This window comes from Idiotropiscis lumnitzeri, chromosome 3 (genome assembly GCF_059441095.1).
Source record: "Idiotropiscis lumnitzeri isolate Australia: NSW breed Sydney's pygmy pipehorse chromosome 3, RoL_Ilum_1.0, whole genome shotgun sequence".
Taxonomy (NCBI): Eukaryota; Metazoa; Chordata; class Actinopteri; order Syngnathiformes; family Syngnathidae; genus Idiotropiscis; species Idiotropiscis lumnitzeri.
In genome coordinates, this window is record NC_142393.1 from 29531294 (window position 1) to 29549470 (window position 18177).

Genomic DNA, 18177 nt, shown 5'->3' on the forward strand with positions numbered 1-18177 from the left:
TTTCAGTTTCGCCAAGCACCATTGACAAATCTCTGAATCTCCAACATTACCACTGCTGTTTGATTTTCACCGTGTTTCTTATGACACTTGAGAAAGTGGAGCATCCCGTTTAGCAAACAAGTCAGAAGTGAAGGGAGAGCTACGGAAATAGTGTGTGAAAGAAGAGAAAGCAGATGTAATGGACAGCACAGAGTGGGGGAGGAGCAGAGGTGGGAAATGGTTTGGATTTTGGGGGCTTTTTGACAGATGGCTCAGAAATCCAAACGGATATCTGATGTACTTTGGGTTCAATAATAATGTCTGGTAAACTTTCTTTCTTGTCATAACCCCAATGTTGCATGATATAGTTTTCTACCTTCTGCAAATGTGATTTTAACAGAAACATGATCGCATTCGATGAAAAAGAGAAACAAGGCTTGGAGTCCCAATCACATGCAAAGACAATTTGAAGTGCAAACAGAATTCTCCATATAAATGGCCCTAGGCATTAGTAAGTCATAAAATGCAAGGCCTACGTCGCCCACAGTCAAATAAAGGGAGCTAAATATTATGTACAGGCAAATACAGGCCAACAATTCTGAATACAAGAATACGTTTGAAAGGAATTTGGAGCTGTGTTTTCATTAGTCCTTTACTTGTCCGAATTGGGAGTCTCGGTTTGGAGAAATACACGGTATACCACCTTTTGGCAAAGTAATCTGGCATCCAACATCATAGTCTTGGTGCAAGCGGGTGTAGGCCACTTCTTGGAGCCGGGCCCTCTCCAGTTCAGACAGGCTCTGTATGGCAACTGGAGTCAGACGCACACTCTGGCCGGACAGGCTGTTCCAGGTGAAGTCACCCTAAGGGGAGGCAAAACATTAGAAGTCCAGCAAATAGTCACCTTGGTTCCCACCTGAAGCCGTACGTACATTGCATATAAACTAGGAATGAAAATTGAAAACAAAAACTGAAAATTCAGTCACCCAAAAGTGCGTTTCCAGGTCCGGACTGAAAGATTTTGATGAAATTACAAGCAATAATCCACTCCAGCGGCCACAGAGATGCCATGTGTTACAGGGAAGTCTAAAATATTCACGCGAGGATTGGACAACATGTGTGGTAGACTAGCTTTGAGTTAACAAGTGAGTCTGTAAGTATTGTGTATTCTGATTGGCCAACATAAGATTCTGACTCAACTAACCAATGAAACATTTGTTGATATCACATCTTCCCTAAACTATTTTTGTAGCTCTGCAGTTGCGACTGGCTGGCTAATAAAAGCCACTACTGTAATTTCAGGACTATAGTGTGCTCCTGGTTTAAAGCCACAATAGCTAAATGTATCCGTTAAAAAAAAAAAAGAACCAACAGTATATTGGCTACTTCGCTTTATCACCTGTAAACTGCATTTTCAATTCATTTGGTCTTTCGGTTTCACTCTAATCGGTATACAAGGCTCCGTGTACCTTATTACTGATATGAAGATTCAGTGTGAGAGCATTATTTGGTCCAAAGTAACGCGTTTGCAACATTGGTCAGATGTGACGGGACTATTGCTAAATGTATTGGCAGCATGAACGTCATGAATAAAAATCCATGAATTAGTAACATTTTTAAACCTCATGTTTTGTGGATGGCTCGGGTAACGGAAGAGGGATAAGCCAGAGGTCTGCATGGTTGATTATTGCAAAGCCTCCGTCCCTCCTGTATACTTGGCCTTCACGAGGTAGGTTTATCCAGTGGGGCAGGCCTTAATTAAGACCATGTAAGACCCTTGCTTGTGCCAAGTTCTGTTTAACACATGAGGTCTATCATGGCATTTTTATTAATATTGTGATTGCGCAATATGAATTAAGCAGCAAAATCCAGTTGTTTTTGTTCATCATCGTTTGAACCTGATATTTCCTGTAATGTGTCACCTTGTAAATAAAACCGCCACTACATCATTGCATATTTAGCAATTAAATGCCAAGACATTTTATTAAAAAAACTAAATAAAAAAACGGAAAAAAAGGTATCCATATTCCTCCAGTCAAAAAGATTCCAAGAAAGGAAATATAATAAAAACATAAAGAAAATAATGTTGTTGTTTGAAGTGTTTCTGCTGGCGCTGTTTTGTTTTCCGTGCTTTGTTGTTTTGGCTGAGATGTAAATATTCCTCAAAAAATATGTAGCTGACAAAATACACAGAGAGTTCCTGAGAAGTTATGATAGCGGTTCACATTTACTGTCCAAGCCGCAATTTATTTATTTATTTATTTATTTTCTTTTGGTGATTTGGTTTTGGGCCTTTCGGTTTCAGCCAAGAATTTTCATTTCAGCGCATCTTTAATATAAACACCTATTTGGACACTTGCAAGCCTAATATCTGTATAAGATTCCAATAATTGGGTCTTCTATTCAAACTCTTCATCACCCTTTCTCTCATAGACATCAAGGAATGCATGACCAGAGTGTGGGATGACACATTGAAAGCAGCTGGGTCTCAGAGCTTCCCGAAATACATACAAGTCAATTAAATTTGGATCAGAGCTGAAGCTGCAACCCTGACGTGCTGGAAGGAGCAAAATGTGTGATGAATCAAGACCTTGAAAACCTCAAGTGCCCTTTTTAAATGTAAAAGTATGAGATGTCTTTTTAAGTGGGTGTAATGGAGAGCAGACTCTTTTCTCTTTGTGAAATGGCATGACTTTATGAAACGCTTGGTTTTAGAACGCCGCCATTCATGTACACAATGAATGTGTTTCACTGCAGGGCTCGTTGGCACTCCAGTTTCTTTTGGCATAGTCCAGCAGCGATTACGGGACTCTAACAATGATCCCTCTGCCCTTCCCCCCTCCCCTCTCTGGTATGTCATCTTCCCACAACTCGCAGAAGTTGACACTGAACTAAACTAAACTAAAGTTCATCCATCCCCCTCAAGCATCCTGCTGGGCAGAACCAGCTCAATCGGAAAGAGGCTTCTTATTTACCTTTTCCAACTGTTAGTCTTTAAAATTGTGTGTGCGAATGTGTGTGAGGGGCAACTTTGTTTTTGGCAGCACTTGTGAGAGTACTTGTGACCTCACTCACTGCGCATTAAGAGGGGCCCAAAAGCATAAGAGTTGGCATTGCACAGAAAGTCTTCATGTGAAAATACGGCCACACCTAACAATAATAAAACAAAGCAAAAAAAAAACATTTTCAAAGATTAATTTACATCATATTATGTTTATGTAAGACAAAAGACATTGAATCAAAAAATCGCCTGATTTTTGCCTTTTAAAAAAAAATCAGCTGATTTTTTAAAATTGATTCTTATTTTTTTATGATCTTTCCTCTTTGTCGTAAAGTGAAAGAAATACTTGGGCAAAGTAAACAAACAAAAAGAAAAATGGTTTTCAGGTAATTAATATATTTACTATTGTAAGAATTTTGGGACCTGAAAATAAGTTTTATATTCATTATACATAATTTTAATTAATAAGTTTAATTAATCAATAATCTGAATATTTTTTTGCCAAAAGAAATCCATAACACATTTGGGTCCATCATTTAAATGCTTACTGAAATGCAACAGCAGAGTCCATCAAGTCTCAAATTTAGCCCCCACCCCTGGTTGCTAAGCATCACAGCCACCATCATCTGCATCCCTTTAAGTTGTCCATTCCACGCAATTTAGGTTGATTTTCTGCGCTTGTTACTGTTTTGCATTGGCAGTCGTTGTGGAGCGTGTATACACTCTGCTGACTGGACCTCCAACATGTACTTGTGTGACAAATACTGCTAGGACATACGAAGAGCTGCAGCAACTAATTTGTTATTTTGGACAAAGGGATGAAAGAATATGTTGGTTTCCGTGGTAATACGCAGTCAGTCTAAGGGCCAGGGAGTGAGAGAACTATTGCTATGGCAACACAAGCAGTGGGCACTTGTTGCCATGATGCTCTGCATAAATTATTGCCAAATGGAGTCTCACTCAGTGTGAGCAAGATGAATCTCTCCCCTAAAATAGATCACCAGTGACCCCGACTTATTGGCAGCATCACTCCATATGTAGCTAGTCATAAACATCTCACACTCCTTTTTGTTCCATTGGGAGAGACATCAATGCCATCATCTGCGCCGGAAGCACTATGCATTGACTGCAAAGCATTATTAGCCCCTATATGAACTCATTGTCTCACTGAATGTGTGTCAGTGTATGTGATTGTTCGTAATAGACAGTATCTCTTAGCCGTCCAATCATAACACCTGGTGAAAAAATATGTAATACTTATCTATGCTCTATTTTTTTATCTACTTAAGAAAGTTCTCTTAAATTAATAAATTAAAAATAACTGAATACAAATACTGTAAATTACAATGCATTTATTTCCATTCACATTTCTTTTGGGCCGGGGTGGAAGAACTCTCAGTACACTACACTAAGTTTTCCCGACGTAATATATTGTATAAATGACAAGAAAAGTAATTTCTTTGTGCTCATATCAACGGCGTAAACAAACAATTTTGGTTAGTGGATGTCATGCCGAGCAAATGCTGTTGGCATAATGTCCAACTCATCTGAACCACATCACGCAATCGTGCATATCAGCATGACAGAAATCTAGCATGGCACAAACATAAATTTTAGTGGCATGTGAATCACTGGCTCGTGCATGTGCCATGACACACAGGACGGCAGTGCACGCACCACATCTTGGTTACTCTTACGTGCACTTAGGGCAGGCAGGGGAGACAGAGACGCCCCTATCACACTCCTCCATGAGAACAGTAAAAAAAATTAAAAAATAAATAATAACGATTACATTAATTATTTTTCATTTTCGTTCTGATTTTGCATCTTTCCTGTTCAAATATGTGGGCAAGAAGCAAGGGGCAGTATGTACGTAATGTAATGTAATGTACTAAAGCCAATAAATTGAAATAAGAAATGTGAGGTCATCTTCTACTATTGTATGGTGTTTGTGTTCATATTCTTATATCCGACTCCAGAGAAGTCAGTGCGTCAGCAGTCATGAACCTCAGCACGCGTTACTGAACATGGACTGATTAAATCCGTCAATTGCATTATGTGGAATCAAAAATCGAAATTAGGAAATATTGTATCGTGATATTTATCACAAATCCTTCACCAGCATTACTGCCATTTTGGTAGATGGACAAGAATTTGTCACCAATTTAGAAAAAAAAAATTATTTCACCACCCCTTTAGCATGGTTTCACTCAATAAAACACATTTGTTTGGGTCCTCTTATGCATGGAAATCCAGTGTGTAAATTTATTCCACAGGTAAAACTTCCAAAAGTGAGCAAGCCACTCCCTTAAAGGTGAGGTGAGTGTACCCATAGAAAACTCACGCGAGCGCAGTCGAAACGATCAAAGGTCAGAGACGAGATTCGAACCCAGCATCTAAAAATTGTGAGGCAAATCTTCCACCATACAGTCCCATCAGTAGAATAGAATAGAATGACACACAAAGTACAATGAAATTGAGGAAAGCAGTCGTCTGCTCTGTGCCAACAATTAAATGTATAAAAATTATAAATCAATTGAAAAAGAAAGAAAATCTACCAAACTTGAGATAAATAAAGTATGACCAAGCTGCAAGAAGAAAATAACTTTAAGATGATCACCGTGGGGCTGCTGTTAATGAATAAGACTTATTTCATCATGACACCGCAAGGTACCAATGTCATAACTCGGGTCAAATGGAGGAAAAACTCACATGCACATCTGGGAAAGTCAAACTCGTCATTCTGGCCAGCCGTACACACAATTACGTACAACATGTGCTGCGATATTCCAGGCAGGTACAAGGGGCCCAGAAGAGGAGCCGTTATTGTGGAAACAGATACCGTAGGAACGTTGGAGGAATTCTTTCTCTTTATGCTTTTGATCAGCTTTCATTTTGGGTTTCCACTGCCTTGAAATGACCCCTGAGCAGAGTTTCTGTCCCGAAATGTTGAAGAGGGAAAAATCTTTTTTTTTTTTAGTGTGTGTCTATGTTCATGTGTGTGTATGTATTTTGCAAGTTATGCGTGTCATAGATTGTTTTTCCTGACATGTTCCCTCCCCTTGACAAAGCATCTCAAGGTTCACATCTGTTTGCAATTACTGACCACCTGGACTCAGCAGCCAGCCAGAACTGTTCTTTCGTGTCTATGTTCATGCGCTTAATGCATGTGTGGACATGTACCTGCCCAATTCAGAAGATTAATAGCTTTTTCCAAACTTTTTTAAGGTTGTCCTCAATTCGGCTTGAGGGAAAGTGAAGTGATCATTGTTACATAACCAAACATTAAGATAATTTCATGAATCGGTCTACATTGAAAAAAAAAGTATAGAAGTCATCCTTTAATTTTTTTAAATTCAATTTGTATAAAAAATATTAGTTTGTTTCTTTCAGTGAACTTTCTAATTCATATTTATGGTTAAATGCGCAAAAGATGCTCCAACCCAGCCGATCAGCGCCATTACAGATTTGAACTTGAGCAGTGACAGATTGGAAAAACGGAATAAACTCTGCGAATGTTATACTTGAAATTTTGCGTTGTATAAATGAAGTTACCTTTCTCGTGCCAATCATTCAAAATGTAAACAGTTTTTTAATTCAGCATGATCATTTTAAATCTTTGTTGCAAATTCCAAAATATAATGTACTTTGTTGCTTAGCACAAATAAGGTTTGTATAACGGAACATTTTTTGCATTAAACTGAAAATTGATCAAAGCCAAAATATTGACGGTGATGGATCGCTTTAATATTTTTTAAGTTTATCTAGCGTTTTCTTTTTTCAGTGTAGTTAAGAGTTTGTCTGCTGGGGGAAAAAAAGTCAAATAATTCATGTTTTAGAGAGCAAAGGGTGTCTTTTTTCACACCAAACCATCTATCCATGTTTGTTGAAAGAGAAAACTGTTCACTTGAACCAAATTGTCTTGCTCAAAATATCAATTACATTTTTCAGGGAACCTTAAGTATATTTGAATATTCATCATTGCTACTCGACAGAACAACACTAAGTCATACATGCTCTTGTACTTTCCGAATAATCCCCCATACATGTCTTCTTAGGTTTCCAACGAGTGAAAAGTGATCAATACAACTGATGCACTTGTTTTAAGTGATCTGCTTGGTTTTTGTGAGGGCCATTATGAGTGGAATCATGTCTTTTAGCAAACGAGTGGTATTGTTTGTCCTGTGTGAGACTGACTGATTCTTGAGAGAGAGAGAGGGCGGGGGGGGGGGGGGGGGGGGGGGTTGGCGCCATGCGGGCCTGCATGACCGCGTATGCTTCTGTATGCTCTTAAAGCCTCCATCTTGTGTGGATGCGTGTGAACGACACTCAAAGAAAGGTCAGCGGCGGCCAAACAAGGTTCACCAGATGACACTTGCAGGTAAGTGGTTTGAAGAAGCGTGATGGCCTTTAACACAGCAACCTGCCTCATCCCCCCCGACTTGATGGCTTGAAGTAAAAAAATGTAATCATATTCAGTGTACCGTAACATTTCCAAACAACATTGTATTTTATTATTATGTTGCTATGAGCTGAGGTGTCTTTTGTTTCCATGTGTGTTTTTTTTTCTATGGATGAATGGCGACAAAGGTAGGGTGAAGTCTGTATTTGTCTTTCGTCTGTCCTAGGAGGGATTGGCTCCAGCTCTGCAGAACAGTGAACAGGATATAGCCCAATGTATACTTTGCTAGTGTTTTACTATTTCTATAGTAACCTGTAGCTAAACAAAAATATCTCCAAATGGATTTTAGACTTGACACCAATTGGCACCTGTATTGGATCGGTCGATATTTTGTATTTGAATGCATTCGTTCATCGGCCATAATGTCAAAAATGAATACAAAAATAAATGTGGCGCTATCTGTCAATATATAACTCTTGTAATAAGTTTTATATTGCTACATGGAAAGCCACTCTACTGCTTGTGTGGTCCTTGTGTGAGTCTGCTAATCAATACCACAACCGATTTTCTTTGTGGTACGATATAGTGCCTCAGATGACTTAAATGTCAACCATATTGTTGTTTAAAGTTTGGAAATCGATCTTAGTGGAATCAGCTCAAACAGTATTGATCCCCCGAGGCGCAAATGCCATCTTGGCACCCTTGGTTCTCCTTTTGTTGTCTTGGCTCGGAAACAACACCACAGCGTGAGTTTTTTTTTTTTTTTCCAACGCATGTTTCAGAGAGCATAACTCTCGTTCACCCTGTTAATGGCTGTTTGTGACAATAACTCAGGGGAAGCACCACAGCAGAGCACTTGTGGATGTGTCCAAGGACCGTGGTTAAAAATATTTTTTCCATCACCGTACATGTTTGGAAAGCAGCTACGTGTTACTAAAAATTCAGGGTACACTCATTTGTTACTGAATAAAAAAATTTTTTTTCAAATCACACTGTTTTTTCCACCCCTCTACTTTCCTTCCTTTGGGCATTGCAAAGATTGCTAAACATTGGCAAAAATGCTTGAGGAAACCTGTGTTGATGTTCAGTAAACAGTACATAAGTGGACTTAAAAATTTACAGCCTGCCAAGGGACTGCAGATGGAAATTAGCCAACGGCTACAATCTGGCATTTTACATGTAAATGTTAATTAATATCCACTCAAGATCATATTGCACGTGCAAAGTTGTTTAGAGTGACAGGGTTCATTTTCTATTTGAATTTAATTTGATGCCACTTGAACCATAAAGTTGACATTTGTGGCGAATGTAATAATTCAGCCATACAGATGTTTCACTTCGAGCATTTCCGCTGTCAATCTGTCATTTAAAACAATGACCTTGTACGTCATTTTGTGCGAGTGACTGAGTGCTGTCACCATATTGATGCTTTAACTGTGCCTTCTGCTGTGGGACCTCAGTAGCACAGTGTTTTTCTTCACTGATTTAACACTTATGTTAATCCTATTAAGGAATTTTTCGTTTCGATTTCACTGCAGTGACAGGCACATGAGCCAACAAAAGTAAATCACATTCCCCTGCAATTCCCCCTTCTGATCTCCGTTTAACACAGCAGGATGAGAGAAAAGTCTCTTTAAGACGCTATTTTCCGCATGGGTGCCACATCGCCCACCTCCCTCGCAAATCAATTTCTTGTTAATCCTGTGTGGTAGTTAAAGAGTTGTGAGATTATAGCACACTGGTCCACTCCTCTAAATCCGGATGATATTGTTGGTTGAGATGACGGTGTTAAAACTGAGCTGTGGACACGCGACAGCATCTCTCAACAGCTTTGAGCAGCAGGAGGTATAATGGTCTTTTGTTTTTGCTCCATGGCCCCCCCTACATTTGTAATGAAGCAGAATACACACTTCAGAACAAAAACAACACATGAGCTGTTTGGGCTATTGTAACAATATTATTATCCACAAATAAAAGACTATCTGTGCTCACCTTACAACAAAAGAATTATCGACAAGCCTGCGAGCCAATGTTGCATGCGGAATCATTTTAAGGTTTACCAAATATGAATACTGTTGATGTCGGTACATGATGTGACATGTTTGCGGAGTATATGATGGAGAAAAAAAAACCAAAACATGCCCACGGCATTCAGAGTGGACAACAAATGCTGGACCTAGTGAGTCTGATTTATAAATGGTTTCCATGTGAAAACTTGATTGTGCATGCATGCAGGTGTGAAAGCTGATCAAATAAAGAAACATTGTTCATTTTGCCCTTTATCGGAGGAATATATACAAATTGATTACAGACCATTTTTATTTAGCACCTGATTTATCAAACCTGAGACATTTTTTTCTTTAAACAGCGCTTCTCAAAGGCAGGTACAAACCAGCACGCAAAGCGCTATATACAAAATTGAGTGGCGGCAGGAGAATATTTACACTTGAGCCAACAAAAATACATATTGTTTATTCAAACAAGGAGTTTGGGGAGATTCTGAATGATCTAAGGCCTGTTTTTGTGCAAGTCACAAGAAAGAGTCCTGACATATCTCATGTGATAAAACACTTTCAGTGGACTGTGACAATTGGTGCTGGCCATCCTCCAAAGCAATTTTCTCAGTGTACTGTCCCATTTTTTTTAAAGCCAACACAGGATGTGCTCATACCTGCACATGCAATTTCCACACACTCAAGGCAAATCAAATCAAAGCATAAAAATGACTTTCATGCGATTGCTGACTTCCCCAAACTTATGACAGCAGTAACACAGTAGTAACACATTTATTTGCCTCTTCCGCGACCACTTCCAATTCTTTCGCTTCAATTTTCATTGTGCACTTGCGGTGGTCTCCCAAATTGTACATGGTGAAAACCTCCAGAACTACTTAAAACATAAAACCACTTTTACACCTGAGGCTAATTTATCAGTTCCACACACACAATTAAAACGCCCACAGATGTTTCAATGCATTGCCACTTGTGGTTGCAGCATTTCACCACCAATTGAGACAACAGAGAGGCTCATAACATCATCCAATGCCACCCCCCCCACTGTCACTTTGACAACTTAGTTGAACATTATTAAAACAGGGTGACTGTAGCTGAGCTGTAAGGATCTGCGTTCTGGAACTGGAAGGTCACAGCAAGTTGTGCTACCACCCAAGACACGGCACCGACTTGTTTGAGAGACCGACCATTGTCTGCCTCCTGATTACGGTCGAGGTGTACGAGAGAAACACAAAGACCTCCTCACTCCCGAGCTCAAAAAGTACAGCACTATTTGCGCACCCTTTTGCGCCCACATTTCTCCTTGCATGTCTGCATGTATATCGTGTGGTTGTCTGTATAGTGTGCATTTCCACTGGGATTATTAAATAAATTCATACCATGCTTTTAGCCAAAGTGTGTCTCTATACAGACACAAAAAAAAAATCAGTTTCTTTCTCCCCCTTGATGAGGATGCTCCTTCTTTATGAATAAGTACAAAAAAATCACAGAAACTGCATAAAAAAAACTGGTACATGAACAAACTCAAAATTTCAAATACGCTCCTAAGCTTCGCCGCCGTGGAGAGGATGTGACATGTTGGGCATGTAATTGACAGTGGTGGTCCGATAGAAGGTCCATCAGTCTGTCACTGACAAACTCCAATTTCGTTGGCAGACTGACGGAAATAAGATGAGGACAGACTGACGAGCCGGCGAATGAAGAATGTTTACTGACGGGCCCACTAATGTTGAATGGTAAAAGTTCAGATGTTGATTCAACCGGTTACTGCACGGAAAAGAAGCTCAAGCTATTTTTTTAGAACGGTGTTGCCCCTCGAGATATGTGAGCATGATTCAGCGGGTACTTGGAAATACTTAATAATTTATTTTCCATATCAATAACCTGTGGCACAGTTGCGACAAAATCACTACAGCTGTGTGTCAACTCAAGTGTCTCATTGAAGCTCAGATGACTGATAAAACAAGTAAAACTGCGATTGTAGTTTTAAAAAAAATTTCAAGTTTAAATGCCTGTTTGAAGGGGATTTATTCTAAGTAGCTCCATTTTGGGGATGTTACATGTAACAAAGGCACGTATATTATTTTGATTTAATTTAGTGTAATATAATTTGTTACTCATTTAATATCAAGACAAATAAAATTCATTTTTATGTTGTTGTTAAAAAGGCGACAACTCCTAAGTATCAAATGTTAAAAAAAAACTAAACAAATGATTTTCGATTCATTCATTCATCATGATTTGAATTACTTTTGGAGAATCCTCAACACGTATGAGTTAGGGTTTATAAAAAAGTTTGGGAGTCCAAAATCCTAAATCCTAAACATATGACTAATCAAACACTGTATTTGTTATTCTTTTTCTGTCTATGTCCGTAATTAGATTAAAGTGATCAATCTAGCTTCTTCTCAACCACAAAACAACTATCTTTGTGAAATTTGCTGACGATTTCTAATCACTGTTTGAACGGAATGTATGAGTGGAACGTTGAGCTTCAGGCTCAACTGGGCACGCTTGCTTCATGCTCATTGCTTATGGTAGCACATTCTTTGATAGAATCCAGACTTCAGATCAGGACATCAAAGGTCACTTTGCCAGCATGGAACAAATGGAAAACACCGTCAAAAATATGGCATTTAACAATTTTCTGGGCCACTTCTTTCTTCCCTGGACGCGTGACATAAAACTGAGGGTTAAGTGTAAGCAGTCCAAACATTGTGGAAGGAAGTTTGAGCCAAGAGTAACTTCCTGGAGAGCTCACCACACCCACCAATGCCAAGTCATGTGTACATGTGCTAATCTATTATTGATTTCCTGAAGGAAAACGAGTATGGCTGTCGTTACCTTTTAAAAGCGGCCACTCTGACTGCAAAGCTATTCATAATATTATCAGATATAAAAAGGTTTTGATGTGAATTCATTTGTTTTACTGAACTTTAAGATGTACATTCGCATTCGCCAGCCTCCCCCAATATGCCTTTACAGTAATATTACTAGTCAGACTAATAATATTGGTTTTGAATAAATTTGTTATTTACAGAAGCTACTGATTCAATAATATGTCAATATATAATTGCAACGTCGTCTAATATTTTGGTAACATTATTCAGTCAAATTATTGCCGTTATTACAAATATATAAAAGCACTACCTAAGTTGCATACATGTTTTTTTTTTTTTTTATATAAACTCAAAAAAGACAGGCGAGAACTAAAATTCCAACCCACATCCCATTCCCAACCTTCTTTAAGTGCGGCAGCTGTGCCTCACGATAATAATGACTACATTGTTAAATCAATTACAAAATATGTGACACCATCTCTAACATTGCTTGACCTTTTGTAAATGTCCTCCCAAAACCAAGCAGCATTAATGGACTGTTATAGACTAGTAGGTAAATAGTGAGTGTTTGGAGTGCATGCCATGCGCGTATGTGCACTGTTGATCCTTACATTCCAGTGGAAGCCTTGAGGGCAGCTAATCCAGTCTTAGTCAATGGTCTCTTGAACTCTTGGGTCACACACACACAAACGCGCACACACGCATACAAACGCACGAATGCACACACCATACTAGTGTTTGCACTATATGCAATGTATGCACTCCAAGCAATGACATTTACAATAAGTGTGTGTTTTGCATGACAAATCCCTGTAGTTCTTACATTTGCGTGCTTTTCCTAAAAAAAAAAAAAATAATAAAATAAAATAAATCACGCCCACAAACAGGAAATGTCACGTATTTCTAGTTATCTCAAGTCTTAATCCATCTAGTTTAATTATTTGCCCTTACACCTTTCCACAGAGAAGTGCATTTTAATTCAAGTGACCTGCACTTCCAACCTACAGGGCCTCGAACAATATAGCAGGGCTCTACATTAACTTTTTGTACTGGTTGCACTGTAGTGGCCAACTTTTTTTTTCTTGGTTGCACCAATGACAAAAAATTGGATCACAAAACATTCAGAGCTGCCAACCAATACAAATTCACTTCCTGAACTATTTATTTTCATTTTCCTCATTTATTTTTTTTAAAGAACATTATAGCGAGACTGCTACAATAGTATTGCTTTAAATCGCTTTAAATTATTTATCAAGCAGTGACATTTCAACAATGTCCATTGCACACACGTACACGCACTCGCATACACGTTTTAAAATGAATGCAAGACCCCAAACATTTTAGTGCCACTGGTCAATTTCATGTTAAAACATTTCTATGGGCCCAAATAAAATAAAAAAAAAAATAAAAAAAGATAAAAATCTCACTCTCCATAGCACCATTTCAACCGGCCGTGGTATTAATAACTTAATAATTTCCCCCAAGCTTGAATATTTATAATGTTTTTTTTAGAGTTGAAGAGACTTCGGCTGGTTGTACATGTCCAACATATTTTTCTCAGTCGTCCCATCATAAAGTTTGGGCACACCATACAGCCCAGTATATAGTCTTAAAAAGAGGAGCGGTTATTTGGATACCTTTGGCAATTTCAGAAATTGCTGCAAGTGTGTAATAGAAGTGCACTGAACAGTACTTGAAAACACATCCATTTGATTTGACTAAATCTCAGAGTAAATTTTACACTGAATTTTACATTGGATATTTTACTCTCAAATTTTACCATTTACTGGGACCAAATTTAGTCTTTTGCGGAAAAGAAATGTATTCTACACAATTTACCGTGTAGACAAGAAAACAAGTCGCACAAGATATGGATTGAGTACTTGAACACACCACACTGTTTATTTCTCATCCAAAACAGATGCAGCCTGGGCACTTCCCTCATACGGCCACTCTTCTGTCTGCAGCACTGAAAAACAAGAAAATCCAATGTGAAACTCATGAAAGCTAATTTGTGAATCAAAGTCAGGAATTCTTTATTTATCCCCGGAGGAGAATACACAAAAAAAAAGATGTCACCATTATTAAAACATTTTAAGTCGAATATACTCCTGAACGGGGATGAATTGTTGGTAATCCCTTCCGGAACTAGTACAAAAGGCTGCTGAATCTGCCACTCTGTAAATATTAAAGCGGTTTTTATATTTAAAAAAAAGTATAACCACCTGCTTGTAACCACACTGTGCAATGGCAAAGTTTCTAATTCTCTATTTTTATACATCGATAGAGCACTTACTAAAATTAATGTCATTTGGTGCTTCATAAAAGCAAAGAAACAACAACTGTATATTGTATGATATGGTAAATGAAACTGCCTTTTAATTTTAAAGAGAGCAAAAACAAAGACCACTTACCGTTTGTCAAGAGCATTGCAGCATAAGTGATCATGACATCAGTCGACATCACCCAATGGAGATCAACTGTTTTGAATCTTCTTTCACCTCCACTGCGTTGGTGCTTCTTCCACAAACAAGTGATCAAGGGATAGTTGCAACGTTGCAACAAAAAACATTTTGTGGTAGGGTTTGTGAATATGAAGTTGATTTGCTTTGTTTGCGCACGGCCGCCGAACTTCTGGGTTGGAATGAGCGATGGAGCAATCTAGTCATCGATCACCCACTCTGAACTTGTTGGCCAATTTGCTCAAGTTGAAAAGATAGCTAAAGATAAAGATGTCCTTTATTAGTCCCACAATGGGGAAATTTGCTCACAGAATATCTCAGTGGTCGCTCCATGTGTCAGTTTTGGTGGGCCAATGATTAAATGAGACCGGTCACTGGCCTGGTACGTATTGGTTTTAGTTTGTTTCAAATGAAATTTCTCTCTCTATATATATCTACCAGATCTCCATAAGGTGTTGCCTTCAGGAACAATCTGAAAACAGTTTACCTCTGCAACTAAGCCATTATTTCAAATCTCTCTCTCTCTTTCTCTCGCTCTCTCCCCTCCAGTTAAAAAAAAACTTCAGTCCATCAATTCTGTCTGCATGTCTGCCTCACAGTTCTTGTGCTTTGGATTTGAATTGCAGGAGCTTATGCTTACTCTGGCCTTGAAAAACTATTCATATTAAACAATGATAGGACAGAAAAGACCGTGCAAACAAATACGTGAAAAAAAAAATCTATTTTACAGATTTTTTTCGTTTGTTTGAATTTTTTAAAACACATTTTGTAAGGAAGTAATTCATGTTACAATACTTTCATATTATGGTACTTGGATTACGTTACTAAACACATTTTATAACAGGTAACTAGTAAATGTATCAGACTACATTTTTGAAGTAACCCTCACAACCCTGAAAGTTAATTGAAATGCATGCACAGAAGCTACGAAGAAGTTGATGTCGGGCTGGCTTGTTTCTGTGTTTTCGGTGTCACTTTATCGGGCCGACGCGACAGTAAGCCACATTGGCCAATGTCGGAGTGGAGCAAAGAGGCCGACACTATGTCCGTAAAATGCCATAATCGAGGGCATTTTCGTAGCGTGTCACACATTATCCAAAACACAGCCAGCCCTTTACTGAATTATTATTCAGTCCCTGCTGAGTGAGAATATTATGTTTCTTTTTAAGATGCGGGAATGCAGCGGATAGCCACAATGTGTAAAGTGGCAGATTTATGAAAATAATACAATTTAGTTAGTTGGTGCTTCAGATGTGTGAGAGCAATGAAGACCATTTAACTCCATGACCTTTGGCCTGCAAACACATTGAAGCAGTTAGGCAGATGATCCGTGACGCCCTCCCTTTTTGAGATGCAAGACTTCCTGGAAATTTCTCACACAAAGAAAACTTGAAGCTATTATTTGTGGAATTTGGGGAGAAATTTTGTGCATGCCCCTGAAGTCACTTTTGGATTCATATGCACTGAGTTTGATTCTTTAAATTGTGCCAGATGTGAAATGGCAATACTCTGACTTTTAACAGCTGAGGCAAATTTTAGTTTGGCTTGGCTGCTCAGATCAGCAAAAGAGTCCGGCTGACGTACAGTGTGACAACGATGACGAAACCCCGAGCACTGATTCTTCCACTGAATGCTGTAATCGATTTCTGCTTTGGCTGCACAATCCATGCATATAATCGACAAAAGAACCAATTGAACAATGTGAGGCTCCTCCAGTCGATACAGCAAAAACCTCGCGTCTCAAAGACGGACGGGCAATGCAGGAAACTGAGCGAACCTGCTTCTCAATCTTACTGACCGACAGCCTCTGCTGAAACAAACATATTTCTCAAACCGGGGTAAGCGCTTATCATACAAATCCTCTCGAGAACTTTATCCTCTGTGCATCCCTGTTCTGTTTTCTTTTTTTTGTCTTGCTGCAGCCTTCTTCCAACTCCATAAAAAGACAACTCGCAAGGAGGCTGGACTTGTTTTTGGTTGTTGATAATAAAAGAAGCACTGCTCCACCCCACCCCGCTGCACCCCCATTGCAACAGGTTCTGGTGAGGAAAACGGGAGATGGGCGGTGTAGTCATGACGAGTTTGTAGTGACAACTGTGGAACGCAAAGAGGCACTCCTAAACTCCCTCCCTACAGCGTTACGCAATAGCGCCACAGCTACGACGCCTTCGAGCACACGGTCAATAAATACAAAACGTGAAATATTAACCCTCATAAATTAGCGCTTCTGCTTTGAAAATGGACCCATTTTTAAGGCAAGAAAAGATATTCAAAGCATGAACACTGCAGTCTTACCGTCATGTCTGCTGGCTCCTCTGCCCAGATCAAAGTATGCTTCACAAAACTTGTGATCAGTGTAAATACACTCACAGCACCAGTGACTAAGAGGACACATGGTTGGCTGCTGACACGGACAAATATTTCTGAATTTGAGAACAAAGAGAAAATAAACTATTTGTCCTCCTTTCACTAAATATCAGTGAGACTGAAGTTGATTAATTATTTTTTTTTTTTTGCCAGGAGTATTTGCCCTGGGAGCGGCCGTGCAGTAAAATAAACACATGAGAAAGTAGAGAGACGACAGGCACGTAATCATATTTGGCTCACAGTGAAAAGAGCGAGTTAGGTGTCATCAAGTTGGAGACAAGGCGGAACAAAGTCAAATGAGTGACGTCAAAGTGGGATAAAAAATGGGCCCCGAAAGAGAGAATTTGGGGACTTCTATAAACACAAACGCCACAGGAAGAGAAGGAATTTTGTGTTTGTGGCTGGTGATGAGAAACAGATGCAAAATGACACAGGGGTCCAAGTCACATCCATAAATTAAGATGGGTGATCAATCTTTTCAGAGATGCGCGTCTGCCACGTGTCCCATTTTCAGCACTGCACAACTTTTGCTTCTTTCCAGAGGAAATATGCTGACTGAGGATTATGAGTTCAATACTTTAATTTCATAATTATTGATTAAATGTGATAAAACTCTAAGCTTATTTCACTTGAAAGCGGACATCAAGTTAAAAGAATTCCACGCTATTCTGATTAATATTCCATTTGAGGAATAAGGATTAATCAGAATAATCCACCCGTTTTTATCCATCCCAGGCTGTCAGTACTGTACCTGAACTGCCACCTGCTGTCAACTGAAATTGACGTGAAAGTAACGCCACATGACCAAATCCAGAAAACAGGTGAGCGTGATGTTCGTAAGGTGAATGTGTTGGCACTTTGAAGTCAGTTTCAGTTAACAGCAAGTGGCAGTGCTGCATTAAATGTCAGCCTCCGTGGATGGCTAAAAACGAGAGGATTTATTTATCTGCTTACTACTCCACAATTGCATTATTTATCATAACGCAGGTGAGACTAGTGGCAACACATTATCGCAAAATAAATGTTTGACTTAAATTCTGCATTAACGCTTTTCTGTGCTATCATTGTAGTATCACAACAAGATGTCACACCGTGAATGTGAGCATAAAAAGAT

The 18177-nt window shown here is 38.9% G+C and overlaps 1 protein-coding gene across 3 annotated transcripts in view; it reads right to left on the reverse strand.

Moving 5' to 3' along the window:
* LOC148340751 (rho GTPase-activating protein 6-like) overlaps positions 1-18177 on the reverse strand; it is a 69675-nt gene that overhangs the window by 9902 nt on the left and 41596 nt on the right. For 2 of the 3 annotated variants that reach the window (XM_088291765.1, XM_088291766.1), the window contains exon 2: positions 683-842. In XM_088291765.1, coding sequence (XP_088147891.1) covers positions 683-842 — 160 coding nt within the window. Of the gene's footprint in view, positions 1-682; positions 843-16991; positions 17026-18177 lie in introns of those variants that run through there. The other variant, XM_088291767.1, reaches the window with a different exon arrangement.